This window comes from Amblyraja radiata, chromosome 2 (genome assembly GCF_010909765.2).
Source record: "Amblyraja radiata isolate CabotCenter1 chromosome 2, sAmbRad1.1.pri, whole genome shotgun sequence".
Taxonomy (NCBI): domain Eukaryota; kingdom Metazoa; phylum Chordata; class Chondrichthyes; order Rajiformes; family Rajidae; genus Amblyraja; species Amblyraja radiata.
Window position 1 is genome coordinate 21,424,773 of NC_045957.1, and position 16,406 is coordinate 21,441,178.

Below are 16,406 nucleotides of genomic sequence, written 5' to 3' on the forward strand. Positions count from 1 at the left end.
TCTGGAGTTTGAACAAAAAACCCTTTCACTGTATCTTAGTACACGTGACAATAATATACTAAACTATTCAGTAGTGTTCACAACTATCCTTAGACCAAACACTCTTGTCACTCTTATAGTCCCTTGGGATCGGATCAGATCCCATCCCTAGTTTCCGTTGCCTATTCATGTTGTCCAGAATTGCAGTTTGAACCACTATTGCACTTTGTATCAAAGATCCTATAAGATCTTTGCTTTGTATCTTGTTGAAGTTGAAAGACAACCACCATTTGCAGCCTGATCACATGATCATGCGAGGCTTCCCCCCTATAGCGCCCCCTCGCGGCGGGACCGGGACCGTGCGGGGTCCCCCCCCCCCCCCCCACAGCGCCCCCTCGCGGCTGGATCATGACCGTGCGGGGCTCCTCCCCCCACAGCGCCCCCCGCGGCGGGACCGGGACCGTGCGGGGCTCCTCCCCCACAGCGCCCCCTCGCGGCTGGATCATGACCGTGCGGGGCTCCTCCCCCCACAGCGCCCCTCGCGGCTGGATCATGACCGTGCGGGGCTCTCCCCCCCCCCACAGCGCCCCCCGCGGCTGGACCGGGACCGTGCGGGGCTCCTCCCCCCACAGCGCCCCCCGCGGCTGGACCGGGACCGTGCGGGCCCCCCCCCCCCCCGCGCCGGCTGACGGCTCGAGTCGCGGCGGGCGCGTAGTGAGTGGGGCGCATGCGTACCGAGCGGCCAAGGCATCGGGCCTCGGGCAGCGTTGGCCTTCCGTTTCCGGGCCGGTTCGGAGTTTTCGTTTGTCGGAGCTGAGAGCAGGCCCGCCCCGCTATAGGATCTTTGAGCAGGCCCGCCGGGTGCCCACTGTTCACAGGAGGATGTGAATGGTGGTCAGGAGGAGTAGGATGGCAGAGCCGAGAGAAGGGGAGCCGCCAGGTACGGTATCTCGGGCCGGGGCCGGGGCCGGGGCAAGCGCACGGCGGGATCATCACTGATAGATACCGTGACGGGAAGAAGCTTAATCCCTGCAACACCCATTGATAAATTAACTGGTCTCACAAACCCTTTAAAGTTATGAACGGCTATGGCAGCGGAGATGATTTAGATAAATTATTCCCACTGATCAGGCAGTAGTCCAGACCTACGGCCCATAATTAAAGAAAATCAATGATCTAATAGTGAATTCGGCCAAATATTAACCAATGCCCTTTGCAGATGAATATATTTCAGCGGGAGCAAGATAAATGGCGTGATGAAAATAATGGAAGGATGTGATCACTTGGGTATTGGTGGGTAGGTCAATTATGTGAAGCGTTAAGATAAATATGAGCCGGTTAGGCTGAAGGATCTTTTTTGGAGTGGGTAAAAGTCTAGATAGGGATCATAACTGCAGAAAATTGTCACAAGTAGAAATGGAGAGTTTTGGTGAAAGAAACTTGTATGATTCTTTGCTGGGGATTGTAAAGTATTCCAAGATTATGCAGCATTAGGTTCAAACGGCATAAAAATGGATATTGGGCTAAAATGGTTCATGCAAACTAGGTTTATATGACAATAAACTAATCTGAATCCAAAATATAAGTGAAACTAAACATGATAGTATCAACTTTACCAATATTGAAATAAAAACAAAGAATTCTGAAATACTCAGCAGGGCAGACCACATCTGTGGGAAATGAAACATTTAGCATTTTGGGTTGATGAAAGACAAATGAAGCTTATAAAGGAAGGATGTCACTGACAGCATAAAACTGGAGTAACGATGGGGATGAGCCTGGTTACCACGTTCATCTGGTCAATTAGTAAATGGAAGTTGGAGACTGATAACTTACACAAATGAATGCAGGAGTTTTGAGATGTAAAGCAGGATGAGTTGGAGGATGTTTTGGCCTCTTCATGACGTGTTCTGACAGGCATTCTCCAACATAGTAATGTTAAGGAGGCAGCGCACGGTGGCGTAGAAGTAACTGATATCTCTGTGCCAGTTCACGTTACTTTTAATTTTTTAACTTTTGGATCAGGTTTATTATTGTCACCTGTACCAAAGTACAGTGGAAAAAGCACAATTAAATCAGATCAAAGACCAAAAGTGTTAGTAACAATCCACCAGGAAACACTGCTGTGTTTTCCCTTCAATCTGGAAAAGTGTCATTCACTATATAACTCTTGGCTTACTGTTCCATAACTAAATATATATCCATACTGGCTTTGTTCCTTCTAATCAATTAATTTTATATTTACTGAAATGTCGAGAAAACCAATAGAGTTCATCTTTATTTTGAAATCAACTTTTGATATTTTATTTTATTCTTTGTTATGTTACTTGTCGTATTGTTTAAATTTTACTAAAGGGTTAACACAGACAAACATTTTACAGCAGCCCTCAGGAAACCTCTAGTTTAAATAATTTCTCTCTCAACCAGGTGGACTGGAGCTAAATCCAGATGCTGCAGATTTCATTCCTCGGGAAATGCAGGAGTCGCATAAGAACAAGAATTTGGAGGAGTTTGGCAGAAACAGCACACACACGCCACCCTCAAGACAACAGCCATTTCAAAGTTATCGTTGTAGTTTGACACACAGGGAATATTATCAACAATCAAGGAATCCTTTTGAGGAAGTCCCTACCCCTAATTCTAAAACTGCCTCTGAGGATCACAGGACTAACCAAAATAAAGCAGGTATGCATAGCTTCCAAAATCAGCGTCGTCACCGACTGAAAGATGACAAGCTTTGTTCTGGAGAAATGCCGTTCACTGATGAGTCACGGTGGGAAGCTGCTACAAACCTTATGCAACCAACTGAGAAAAAAATGATGAAAGATTTTGTTAAACAAAACACAACAAAAGAGGGGACAGATTCATTGGGACACAGAAAGATGCATGACGTAGAACAAGAAAATTGGCGAGCGCCAGAAAGTCGGGGAGGAGCTAAACCAAAGAAAATGAATTTGCATTTACATAAACCCACTCGAGGAATGCAAGGAAAACAGGCCTTTGAAAAAAACAGTAGAATATTTGGAAAAACTGTCACAGAAATAACCAAAAACATTTGCCCACCGGAGGATAGTCAAAGAAAAACACTTAATGAGCCTAGTAGACTGGATAAGAATGGTGAAAAATATAGTGATGAATCACAAAGAAAATTTCCTAGAAGTAAAAATAGTTATAGAGGATTCACTCAGGGCAAAGAATATCATCTTGATGAAGTGTACAAAGATTCAAATGTAGACAGTGTTAGAACAGGTTTGAGTTGCTCAATGACTGCTTCAGAATTGGATGTCAAGACTGATGTAGGTGAAGAAAGAGTGAATTCCAATTTGCGCGACAGATTGAGTCACCGAACACAATCGTGGAAAGTGAGTGAAGTAGACAGAAGGAAACGACCGCAAGATCTGCAAAAAAAATCCTTTGATTTGGGAAGAAAGACATTTTGGAAGAAACAAATGGAAATGCACAAGAGCAAGGAAACTCATACAGGTTAGAATATTAAATTCCATGTTTAAAAATGATTTTTTTTAGAACACTCTAAATGTAATGAAGGTATTGCATTTTTGGAAAATTGAATTTCACTAGAAATGGGTTTTGACCCAAATTGTTATCTGTCCATTTCCTCCACAGATGATCTCTGCCCCACTGAGTTCCTCCAGTGCCTTATTTTTTTTTTTTGCTCAAATTCTAGCATCTACAACTTCTTGTGAACCCCAACAGTCTTTTCTGACAAAGCAGCGGTTCAAATTGCATTTCCAATCTAGCTTATTCTATTTTGTGTTCATAATGTGTGTTCAGTCCACAGTAATGACCCTGAGCTTCCATTTGTCTGCTACTTTAAATCCACCCTCTTACTCCCACACTGACATTTGTTTGTGACCTAACACAAGTTAACAACGCACAATACATTTAGTGCCTTGTCAACTCTCTCTGGCTCCTGGCATAAATTCCCTCTTTTGTTCTTTCTTTGTTAAAGCCACTACAAAAAGAAAAAAATGTTGTTGTGTTAGGGTATTTACTTTCAGCAAAATTGCTGGTATAGCAAACCTTTTTAATGCATTAAACACCCTGTTTATTAGGTCATATAAGTTACAATGAAAGGGAAGAGGTTGCGTGGAAGCAGGCCCTTCAGCCCAACTTGTTCATATCGATAATATTGGAACCAGAGCATATATAACATGGAACAGCACAGGAACAGGCGCTTTGCTCCACAATGTCCACATTGAACGCGATGCCAAGTTAAACTAATCTCTACTGTATGTGATCCATATCCCTCCATTCCCCATACACCCATGTACCTATCCAAAAGCCTTTTAAGTGCTACTATAGTATCTGCCTATGCCACCACCCCAGGCAGCACATTCTAAGCAACCACCACTCTCAATGTTAAAAGAAAACTTTATAAACGTTATAATTGTATAAACTTCATTCAAGTGCCCCGTCAGCCTTTGCACACAATACTCCAAAATGTGGCTTAATCATAGTCATATAAAGCATCAACATGACTTCATGATTCTTATACTGAATGCTTCAACCAATGAAAGCAAGCATACCATTTGCTGCCTTTAACACCATATCCACTATAGGTTTGAAGTAACAGACCAAAGAGTCCACAGATAGTCATAGAGTCTTACAGCTTGGAAACAGGTCCTTCAACTTGCCCACATCGGCCAACATGTCCCACCTACACTAGTCCCACCTGCCTGCATTTGAACCATATCCCTCTAAACCTGTCCAATCTATGTACCTGTCTAAATGTTTCTTAAACATTGCAATAGTATGCTATGCGATAGATGATATGGGGAAAGGAAAAGTAAATAAGAGCAGAAACTGGAACTGAAACAAAAATAGAAGTTGTAATAAGAGCATCCTCCATATTTTCTAGGAAGACTGACTTGAACTTCCAATTGCCTGTTATCTTAATTCTCATCGCTTCCTTTCTGACCTTACTGTTTTTGATACCCTGCAACAAAGCTTGAGGAAAAGCATCTCATGTTGGTGCCCTTGGGGGGGGAGGGGGGAAAGACCAGTGAATTCATCAATTTCAGATATTTAGCTTTTTCTGTTTATGTTAGAACTGAGTAGGTCATCCACTTGTACCACAAGCTTAGATTTGATTTTTCCACAGATACTACCTCATTTGTTAACTATTTCCAGCAAAAATCAAAGTGTCGGAGGAACTCCGCAGGTCAGGTAGCGTCTGTGGAGGGAAATGGATAGATGATGTTTCAGATTGGGACCCTTCTACAGACTGATGGAGGAGAGGTGAGTTAGCTGGTAGATAGAGGGGAAGTGGTGGGGCATGAGCTGGCAAGTGAAAGATGGATTCAGGTAAGGAGGGTTGATTGGCAAATGTGTCAGCCTGGAGTCGGGAGATCGCCATCCTTCTCTTTAATTTCAGCTTTTCAGCAACTACTGGTCTTGCACCTCACAATTTTGCATTGTACTTTCTCCCTCATTCATCTCCTGACTCTTTTGCAGACCGATCAATGAAATGATCGGAGAGCATCCTTCACCTTCTGTAGGGAAGCACCAGTAGCCTCTGTATCACCTGGAAGTTTTGATTTCCTTTTATCACAAACATTCCCTTTGTTATCTTCAGTCTTTCCCTTCTCTTCAATTTAATGTGCAATTGCTTTTTGCTCCTTGTTGAGTATATTAACTCTGTTTCCTTGTCTGCAGATGCTGCCTGCCTTGCTGAATTTGTCAAGCATTTCCTTTTTTTAATAACATGAGGAAATAATGATCTATATCTAGTGATAGCAGTGGAATCCACTGTGATGGATGTTTATGTTAACTTTGATGTGGTTGTGTGTCTTGTTGCTTTTCACTTAGTATGGCTGTATGGTAACTCAAATTTCACTGTAACTTAATTGATACATGTGACAAACACCTCGAAACCTTGATATTACTATTGTTTACCCATGTAATTCCATGAAACTGACAACTGCTTTGGGTTGTGCAATTTGCAGCCTTCTCTGTGATCACTAAATTGAAATCACGAGCGTATATTTGGGTATTTACAAAGCAGTCGTGTTAAAATATAACCTCTGAGTTAAATTAATATGTTAATGATGCACTGAACATAATTACGGCAGACTAAAATATTTGAGCATAAAATAAATTGTATATTGTCATTTTCTTACTTAAGAAATTCCAGTGATTTTAATATTTTCATTAGCAAAAATGATTAATCTCAGGATCGATTTTGCTCCTTTGTGTTTTTGTAACTGTCCAGCAAACTTTGAATTATTTTGTGCAGTTATTTCGCCAGAATCAGTAGAATTTATTCTCTCAAATTGCACACCAGGATGTGAACTCTCCTCCAGATTGCTTGACCACATTATGATTGCTTTGTTTCTGTGCCATGCTATGTTTACATTCCTATAATTAATTGATAGGGTTATGGTCAGTGATGTGGGAGCAATTTGAAATGGTGAAATAATCGTATGTCATGCCATTTTTCCTATGGCTTTATAATTTACTTTTTTTAAATGTGACATCATCCCCTATTTTTAATATAGTTTATTCAAATCAATAAATTGTAACATTGAGTACATTACAATGTAACATATTAAAATGCCCAATTTTTTCAGTCCACTATCAGTATAGCTGCAAGTTTAAATATTCATTCACCATTCACTGGTAATTTTCTTCTCTGGCCACGAGTATTATTTTCTTCATCTGTTTTTTTTTTTTTCCAGGTTTACTGATTGAACACCTCACAGCTGAGAAATATGAATGTATGGTTTGCTGTGATGTGATCCGTGTGATGGTGCCAATCTGGAGCTGTCAAAGCTGTTACCACGCATTCCACTTGAACTGCATTAAAAAATGGGCAAGATCACCAGCTTCTCAGGCTGAAGGTTAGTTTCCATGTACAACATTTTAAAGTTATTCTTGGCTGTTTCAAACAATATTAGGCACACAATTTATAATTATTTGGGTGATTTTATAGTGCAGATTGTTAATGCACTAAATTAGGCATAAGAAATCTGATAGACGCAAAATGTGGGAGTAACTCAGTGGGTCAGGCAGTATCCATGGAGAACATGGACAAGGAACCTTTCTTCAGACTGCTTGCGGGGGGGGGGGGGGGGGAAAGAAAGCTAGGATAGAGAAAGGGTAGGACAGATCATGGCCAGTAATGGGTGACCTCAGGCGAGGGGGTTATCTGATAGGCAGATTGTTGGACAAAAAGCAGGGATGAAAAGACAGGTGTGAACCCGAGAGGATAAAGAGTTGTGAATTATTATGCTCAGGGATTGAAAAGTTGCAAATTGTGCATCCATGCAACATTGGTGCAAGTGGAGGGGGAAGGAGGGGAAAATGGTGCAAGATCAAATACGTATGAGAAATCTGATGTTAAGTTCTGCCAATGGCAAATTAAAAACTATCAGCAATATAGGAAGTATCCATTTATGCCGCCTGTAAATGTCCAATTTCCATTGTAATTCATTAATAATGTAAAATGACTGCTTCCTATTCAGAACATCTTTCACAATGCATAAAGCTAATGAAGTTTCTTTGATGTATGGGTACATATAGTACAATAGCAAATTTGTGCACATGTCATCCCTATGGCCCTTATAACGGACCAAAATGTCCAATGGGATATGTTTGGCCATTCCCCCACAGTTAAGTCTGGGATGGGCTCAGGAACAGATTACATGCATCTGTCATTCAGCATTATTATGCATATTTTGCATTTCAGTCTTTAAAGACCTGAAATTCTCTGTGAACCAGTAGCCATGTAATGTCCCAGATTTTAGGGAAGGTGGGGAAAGTACTTAAGTTTAGAAAAATTGCGGTGATAGGGGTGGGCAGGAAATGTAAATGCTGGAAAACTCCAAACTGAAGAGCAGCAAGACTGATTCCATGCGCCCAATGTTACCAAACACTAACTCCTTTTAGCTTGTATAACTATCTGAATCAGCAGCTGGCTTGACATTTCCAGTGCTTCAACACTTAATTCACAAGATGATACATTTTTGCAACCCTCTGAGAAAGAAAACCCATCAGCGTGTAAATTACCTCTGCACTTAGATAATGTAAACTGTTCATGTCTTCATACAGTGAATAATTCCGTAATAAGTTGTTTTCTTAATGATGTGCTTGGTAATTTTTTTTTTAACTTGCTAGATACAAATGGTGGTTGGCGATGTCCTGCATGCCAGAATGTTTCGGTACGGGTCCCTAACGCTTACATGTGTTTTTGTGGTAAGTGTATAGCTGCATGACTATATTCAATGTACACAAGTTATTGATTGAATCTGAGCGTCATGGAGCTGTGCAGCATGTGATTAGGCCCTCAGCCCACTTTTGACTGAGCTGACCAAGTTTGCATATTCCATTCTTCCCATTTGTCTGCATTTGGCCCATGGCCCTCTAAATCTTTTCTATCCATATATCTGTCCAAATGCCTCTGTTTTTAATGTCGTAATTGTATCCACTTCTGTAGTTTACCTCCAACTCATTCCAGATATGGACTTCCTACTGAGTAAGAAAGTTGCCCCTGAAGTCCCTCTTACATTAAGTCAATGCCTCTAGTGTTTGGATCCTCCACATTGGGGAATAAGACCGTGAGTGTTCACCTCATCCATACTCCCTCTGATCTTGTTCTTTAATAAGGTCACCCCACAACATCCTAAACCACAAAGAAAAATGTCCCAGCCTTCCCAACGTCTCCCTACAACTCAAAGCCGCAAGCCCAGGTAACATCCTAGTGAATCTCTTTTGCATCCTTTCCAGCTTAATGACATCCTTCCTATATAGATGGGCAACATGACCTAGTCTCGCTATTAACTGATAGAGCTGCAACTTAATGCCCCTACATTTGTACTCAATACCCTTCCAGATGCCGCCTTCACCATCCTATCCACCTGACTCGCCACTTTGAGGGAAACATGCACCCGTACTCCTCAACCTCTCTGTTCCTCAACACTCTCCAGGGATCTACCATTTTCTGTGCAAGTCTAGCCCTGGTTTGTCATGGCAAAGTGCAACACCTCACACTTGTTAGTTAAATTCCATTTGCCATTCTTTATCCCATCCTCCCAATTAACTAGATCTTATGGCAAACTTAAATATACTCCCTCGCCGTCTGTAATGCCACTAATTTTGGTGTCACCTGCAAATTTACTGACTATGTTATCTGAACTGTTATCCAAATTGTCAATTTGTATAACAAACAGCAATGGATCCAGTACTGGCCCCTGTGATACACCATGGTATCCAATCAGTAAAACACCCCACCCACAGCTACCTTTTGACACTTACCTCCAAGTCAATTTTTAATCCAATTAGTAGCAATGTTACAACATTTTGAGATTTTAAAAAATCAAGTCTGCACTTTATCCCATCAGATAAAGCATAAAAAGAAGTTTAATTTGACACCTAATTCACTTTCATATCTCAAGTATTTAAAACGTTATGGCCATTTTCATACTCGGAAATTAGCATCTTGTTCCCTATTGATTTTCTATGGACATAACAAAAAAGCTGTGATCGTGGACAGTCAAAAGCCCATAACTTTCTTAAAAATTAAGAGAACTGAATGAAATTTTCAGTTATCATAGATTGAAGCATTCTGAAACAAATATAAAATAATCTTACTTGGATGACCTGAAATTAAAGCATATAATTAGTTAGTTACCCAATTGTAGCTAATTTCAAACTTCAATTACTAGATCTAAACATCTATCCATTTCTTAATAAATGATTAATATTTTTAAATAGCCTAAGTGTCCAAATAATATTCACAAATAATTCACAATAAAACATGATTATTAAATCTCATTTACATTAATTTAAAGGCCAAATGGAAGGAATTTAGTGTTCAATTGCTGTAAATTAAAGTCCATTTAAATCAGCTTTCTAGTGGGATCCTGTGAACGCGCTGGTTTAGAACGTTCACATTGCGGTAGATTTGTGCCCTCAAATGCCCAGAAAAATATTACGGGATTTAATGGGGCCCCAAATTAGCTACTCGCAACATTAAACTTTGTATAACGGGATCTTAAGAAGCCCTTTTTAATGTAAAAATAAACAGCCTACCTTCTGTTGTCCCCTGTATGAGATCCGGCCGGTTGCCGGCGGTCGGGGGTTTAGAGGTTAATTTTTAAACTACTATAACAATTAGATAAAGCCCTTAAAAGTAATAATAGCTAAAGCGACGGAACCTTCCAGCGATTTTTCGTTAACAATTAACTAGGCTGAACATCCTCAATTTGAACAGCCTAGGGAAAATCGCGTTTTAAACCCGCCCCCCTCTAAACGGCGCCAAAATCGCGCACACGGACTGGGACAGATTTTCAGTGACGCTTCAGGTACGCTTTGCAACATACCTACAATTAGCTGGTTCACCTTAGATTCCATGCGCTCTAACCTTCTAGATAGGCGTGCCACGGAGGCCTTTGCTAAAGGCCATATAGACAGTCTTCTGCTTCGCCATCATCAATTTTCTTTGACCTCTTCAGAAAAAACTCTTTCTGATTTATGAGACGCGATTTCCCACAGACAAAGCCATGCTGATTATCCCCAATTAATCTGTGCCCATCCAAATGCTGGTAGATCCTGTGCCTAAGAATCCCCTCCAACAGCTTACCCGCCACTGACATTAGTCTCACCACCTGTAGTTCCCTGGCTTGTTCTTACTGCCTTTCTTGAAAAGTGGTACATCAGCCGCCCCAACCCAAACTTCTGGAACTTTTACCTGCGGTGAAATATGATGCAAATATCTCTGCAAGTGCCTCTACAATTTCCGCCCTAGCTTCCCACAAAGTCTGAGGATGCACTGGTCAGACCCTGGGGATTTATCCACATTAATGTGTTTCAAAACCACCAATGCCTCCTCTTATTTTTAGTGCATTTATTTGTATAGTATATCCCAAGATTTCTCCTTTATCAGTTCTTATCAGCAGCTTTTCAGAGTTCAACTGTATTCTTATGTTCAAAGATATAGCATATTATTAATCAGTATACTCCTTTTAAATCCAGAGAATACATTTCCTCATATTTAATTCTCTTGGTAAACCACCTTGTAATGAGTTGTACTTGTAATGTAAAAGTACTCCTGAGATATGCTGTTTAGATTTTCTCCAGATGTTTTCGCAGTGCTTTTATTTTTAAGGACTCACAACTGAGGCTTAGATTATGTTCCATTTGTGTTCTATGTAAGGCAAGGTGAACAATCCGGAGTGGAACAGAAATGAAATACCTCACAGCTGTGGAGAGCTCTGTGGAAAAAAACGAGCTGGAAGTGATTGTCCTCATTCATGTAACATGTAAGCAAAACAAATATAAAACACATGCATTCCCTGGGTTTGTATTGTTACTGTACTTTGCATTTGATACACTGCTTGTCTTTTTTACATTTCCTTTGGACAAGCTTTTTTTTTAAATTGTTTCTGTAAAAGAGCAAATGCATTATTTTAGTTTTCTGTATGCTATTTTCAGTTCCATTTTCACTACCTTGGGTATGAAATTAACATTGGACAATAGTCCATTTGGTTTTAACAAATTTATTAACCGCTGATTTGGGAAAACACCCTCGCTCCCTATGATTGGGAGATATTTGCTAATCAGAGTAAGATTAATTATAATGTAATTTGTTTTAAAAAAGACATTGAAAAGGAAATTCAAAAATTAACAGATTTGCTTGATAATAAAAAGACCCTTAGTTGTGAAATATTGTTATTGAAATACTCAGTTTTTGCGATTATTTAAAATCTTTGTAATATCTTTGTAATATCTTTGAACCAGGCAGTCTTTCTAAATATGGGATGTAAATTATAGGATGCAATTCAGAAAGAGAATGCAGCAACAGTTCACTAGAATGATACTGCATTTCAGATTTATCACACAATGAAAGATTAAACAGTCAGCTCTCACGCGTAGGGTTTAAATGGAGAAGTGATTTCATTAATGGTATGAAATTGTTGCTGTTTCCTTGGGATAAAGTGACATGAAGTAGAGGTTAATATCAAAAGAAGGGCGGCACAATGGCGTAGTGGTAGAGTTGCTAATTTACAGTGCCGGAGACCCGGGTTTGATCCTGACTAAGGGTGTGTCTGTACAGAGTTTGTACGTTCTCCCTGTGTGGTTTCCTCCTACACTCCAAAGACGAGGAGGTTTGTAGATTATTTAGCTGAGGTAAAATTGTAAATTGTCCCCAGTGTGTGGGATTGTGCTTGTGTACGGGGTGATCGCTGATCGAGATTGCGAACTTGGTATTTGCTTCCGTGCTGTATTTCTATAACTAAAGGAAAACTAAAAGGGGTTGCCCATTCAGTTTAGTCATGAAATTACTTTTTTTTACCATGAAGGTTTAGAATTCTCTACCCATGATAAAAATGGGGGTTTTGTTTCTGAGTGTGTGAAAAGACAGCGATAAAGAGGTTTTTGGTTATTAAGGAAATGAAGAGATGTGGGATTGATGGAGGAAAGTGACATTGAGATAATAGATTGCTGTGACATTATTGAAATAAATAGCTGGCATGAAATTCTGAATTACCTCGTCTGCCTCTATTTTCTAATACATGAAAAATATGTGGTATAATCTATCAATGGTGCCTGCTTGCACTTAGAGCTGCCATTTTAAAAATGTACTATTATTTATGCTGTTTAGAAAATATTGTCATATTTCTTTTATTATGACGGAACTTGGATCGTAATCGCAGCGTTGAAAACGTTTATTCGACTGGATTTTTTGATTAATATATACTGATTTGCAATTCAGCTATCTGGTTTGCTGCAGTCCTGCCATTTGTCGAGACTCTAAAGTAACAAAACAACAGTTTAAGTTCAAGTATCACACTCAAAAGTGGAAGTAATATCACTCACTCCCACTATATTGTCATGGCTGCTCTACTTAATATACACCATTACATTCAAATAGGAAAGCAAAGTAAACAATTCTCTCCCCAGTTCAGATGCCTTTACTCTTCCAACAAAGCCCAGTCTCGCAAACGATGTTTTAAATAGTTGAATACTTAATAAACAGGGTTAAATATTTATGATATTTCACACAATTAATGGACATTTGAATAATCATTTAAGACCATTAAATATTTTTTTTAATCAACAATGTAAACAAAATCCAGACGACATGATCACCAAGAACTGTGCTCGATTGAGCTTTTGCTCAAACTGGTGAATTAGGGCACCGATTGAACTTCTGAAAACTAAACTATCTTTAATAAAACTAAAAGAAAATAACATCACATAATTGATTTATGGTCTATTAACCATTCCGGTAGCTAGATTTTCACTGTGCCCACAGATTAATGGCACATTTAAATGGTCACGGGAAGAAAATCAAATTTTAGAGGAATTAATCCCTCTGAACATCCAATTTCTAGTGTAGAATGACTAAATGATCATACTATAAGATCCAATGAGAGTGAATTGAAATGATCTTCCCCTCTGTTCTAACAATTCTGTTCTAACAATCCATGTTGACAAAACTGCCTTAGTTCATTATTTTTTTTTTTGCTTATTATTAAATTGTCCCTAGTATTATTAAATCTTTGTGGAATTGGGTGGTAACCATTAACCAACACTAACCTCTGTGCACACGTCCACTGATAAGGTTAATACAGCAATCTTAGAATAACTGAAAGTTTTTTTTTACATTAGATTATATATTTATCCTAGCGTGTTTACAGTTAGAAAGCAACTAAATGTCAAGACTAACTTTACACAAGTGAACTATACACTTGTAAGCAACTTTAAATAAAGAACCAAAACTATTTCAACTTCTCACCTTGTCTTACCTTTTTCCCCCCGTTTCCTCCTTTTGTCCATCCTCCTTTATTTATTTTAACCTTTGCTTTATTTCCAATGTACCCTGTTTCAACCAACATTGAAAGTCTTGGCCTCTGACTGAAAATCATCTCTGAAGGCTAAATGAAGCTCAGAAATCTAAACAGTGGCAGGTTTGTGTTATGTATATGTGTGTGCATTAAGATATATATATATATGTTGTATAACGAGGTCCATTCTGATAAATATATGGCAAATCAGGGAAGATTTGATAACCGAGAATATGTTTAATCCACATGGCAGGATTTTAAATTCCCTTGTCAAATTTGCATCTGATCTCTGGGGCTTTCATAACCCCAATAGGGACGAGCTGGTATTTTTATGTACAAATATATCGGCCACTTTCCCACCAAATAAACCAAGAGTTTACTTTTGAAACACGCACACACTAAAACAAAAGTACAGTTTAGATGAATTAAATTTCTATTTCAATTATAAGTAAAATCCTCTGAAATATAATCTATCTTTTCAGCTTGTGCCATCCTGGACCATGTCCATCCTGTCCAGCATTTGTGACAAAAGCATGTGAATGTGGCAGAACAAGGTAAGCAACTCGGTATGATGGGTTTGTATTGTTTAATCTCTTTTTTCTGTACTTATCATTACTATCAAAACTACGTAGAACAATAAATTCAAACGGCCATGTTGGCCAGTCACTGCTGGGACTCTGTTGGGTTTTGCTACAGGCTTAACTATTTTATTCCCCTGATCGTTCTTTGTGAACAGTTAAGGGAGGGAGAGAAGGCTGAGGAGGGGGAGGGAGTGCTGGGGGATGAGGGGAAATGAGCCGCGCCTGTGCGGTTAGGGGCTATGGGTGAGTGGTGGAATATTGTGTTGGGGAATGGGTTGCGTTGGGGGGTCAGGCCTCCTGTGTGACTGGGATCCCACTTAGTCTAATATATTTATAAACCAGTGCAAGTTAATCCTGCATATTTATCATAGCACTTATGTTTAGTTTAGTTTATTGTTACATGTACCGAGGTACAGTGACAAGCGTTTGTTTTGTGCTAACCAGTTAGCGGAAAGACAATATATGATTACTGTCGAGCCATTTACAGTGTACAGATACATGGGCATTTTGTTCTGGTACATGAGTCCTTTAATTGCATTGGCTGTGGACTGGGAACGCGGCCGGAGGCCTTTATCGAGACGCTGCAGTCTCGATGCCTCCCGGATTGCCGCGTCGACGCCTGGTTTGGCGCCCGGTCGTGGCCTCGCGGGTCGGAGTCCGGTCAGCGGAGCGGCCAACAGAGTCTGCGGCTGGGGCCCGGGTTGGCACCACGGAGGCGTGAAGTGGGGCGTCGACAGTGGTGAGGCTTTGGCAGCAGTGAAGCCTCAGCGACAGTGAAGCCTCGCGACGATGGGGCCTCAGCGGTGGTGAAGCTTCATGGCGGCAGCGATGCCTCGTGGGTCGACCCTCGGTCGCCGGTCGATGAGAGCGTGGAAGACCACCGTGAGGGGGGGGGAAGGGGAAGAACAATGGAGGATCCGGCAAGAGCGGACCGCCGTGAGGGAGATGGGGGGAAGAACAAAGGGGGACCCGGCGTGGGGGGACTGCCGTGAGGGAGATGGGGGGAAGAACAATGGGGGAACCGGCGTGGGGGGACCGCCGTGAAGGAGATGGGGGGAAGAACAATGGGGGACCCGGCGTGGGGGGACTGCCGTGAAGGGGGGAGAAGAACAATAGACAATTTGGAAGGTCAATGGGGACTTTGGGGGGGGAAACTAAAGGAGGAGCCGGTGTGCTTTGTAACTTTGCCAACGCCGTAGGTGACTGCTATTTGTGTACATCGGGTATGCAAGCAAAGAATTTCACTGCCTAGTCGCATGTGACTATTAATAAAGTAGTCCTATTCCATTAGTCCATAGTTATTCTGTTGCATTAATGATATTCTTGTAGACTTCCTTAAAATAACAATTAAATGCAACTTTTTAAAAACAAAAATTTCAGTCACTAATTTGTAATGTATTAATATTCCATTATGTTTATTTTGTTTAAATGTTTCTCTTTCCAACAGTCAGTCAGTTCGCTGTGGTCAGCCTGGAACCATTCAGTGCAAAAACATATGTGGAAATCAATTGAATTGTGGAAAGCATACATGTGTTCAAGTTTGCCATACAGGAAAGTGCCAGTCATGTCCACTTACAGTTCAACAAGGTAGGTGGCCCCAGACCTTATCACTCAAACAATTATCAATTGGCTGCATGGTAGACTTTTAACAGCTAGTTATTTAGGAATCGGCCATTGCAGTAGCGGATTGGGTCAGAGTTAGAGAAGTTTTCAAATGTTTTGTCATTCTTTCATTTTCATTAATTTAGATATTATCAGAGATTCTGAACTATAATTATGTATCCAAATTCTGTTTCTTTTTTTTTGCTAGATTTCCACACCTGCCTTTGTAGATTCTAGAATGATTCTCACAAAGATAGGAATATAACAAATGTAACCCCACTGTAAAAGCAAAGGAGAGAAATAAAAATCAGGGAACTACAGTCCAGTTCGCATGATGTGAGAAACAGGATGCTAGAAGTGATAACAGATCACTTAGAAAACAAAATGCAGGCTGGTGAGACAAATGTAGATGGGCCGTCTTTGTTGACGTGGGCAA

At 40.4% G+C, this 16,406-nt stretch overlaps 1 protein-coding gene across 2 annotated transcripts in view; it reads left to right on the top strand.

Moving 5' to 3' along the window:
- The first annotated feature begins 699 nt into the window (after nt 1-699).
- nfx1 (nuclear transcription factor, X-box binding 1) overlaps nt 700-16,406 on the top strand; it is a 52,657-nt gene continuing 36,950 nt past the window's right edge. For both annotated transcript variants that reach the window (XM_033042877.1, XM_033042883.1), the window contains exons 1-7: nt 700-919; nt 2,407-3,462; nt 6,678-6,839; nt 8,116-8,193; nt 11,153-11,258; nt 14,270-14,341; nt 15,816-15,955. In XM_033042877.1, the coding sequence (XP_032898768.1) occupies nt 868-919; nt 2,407-3,462; nt 6,678-6,839; nt 8,116-8,193; nt 11,153-11,258; nt 14,270-14,341; nt 15,816-15,955 (1,666 nt within the window). In that variant the 5' untranslated portion in view covers nt 700-867. The remainder of the gene's footprint in view (nt 920-2,406; nt 3,463-6,677; nt 6,840-8,115; nt 8,194-11,152; nt 11,259-14,269; nt 14,342-15,815; nt 15,956-16,406) is intronic.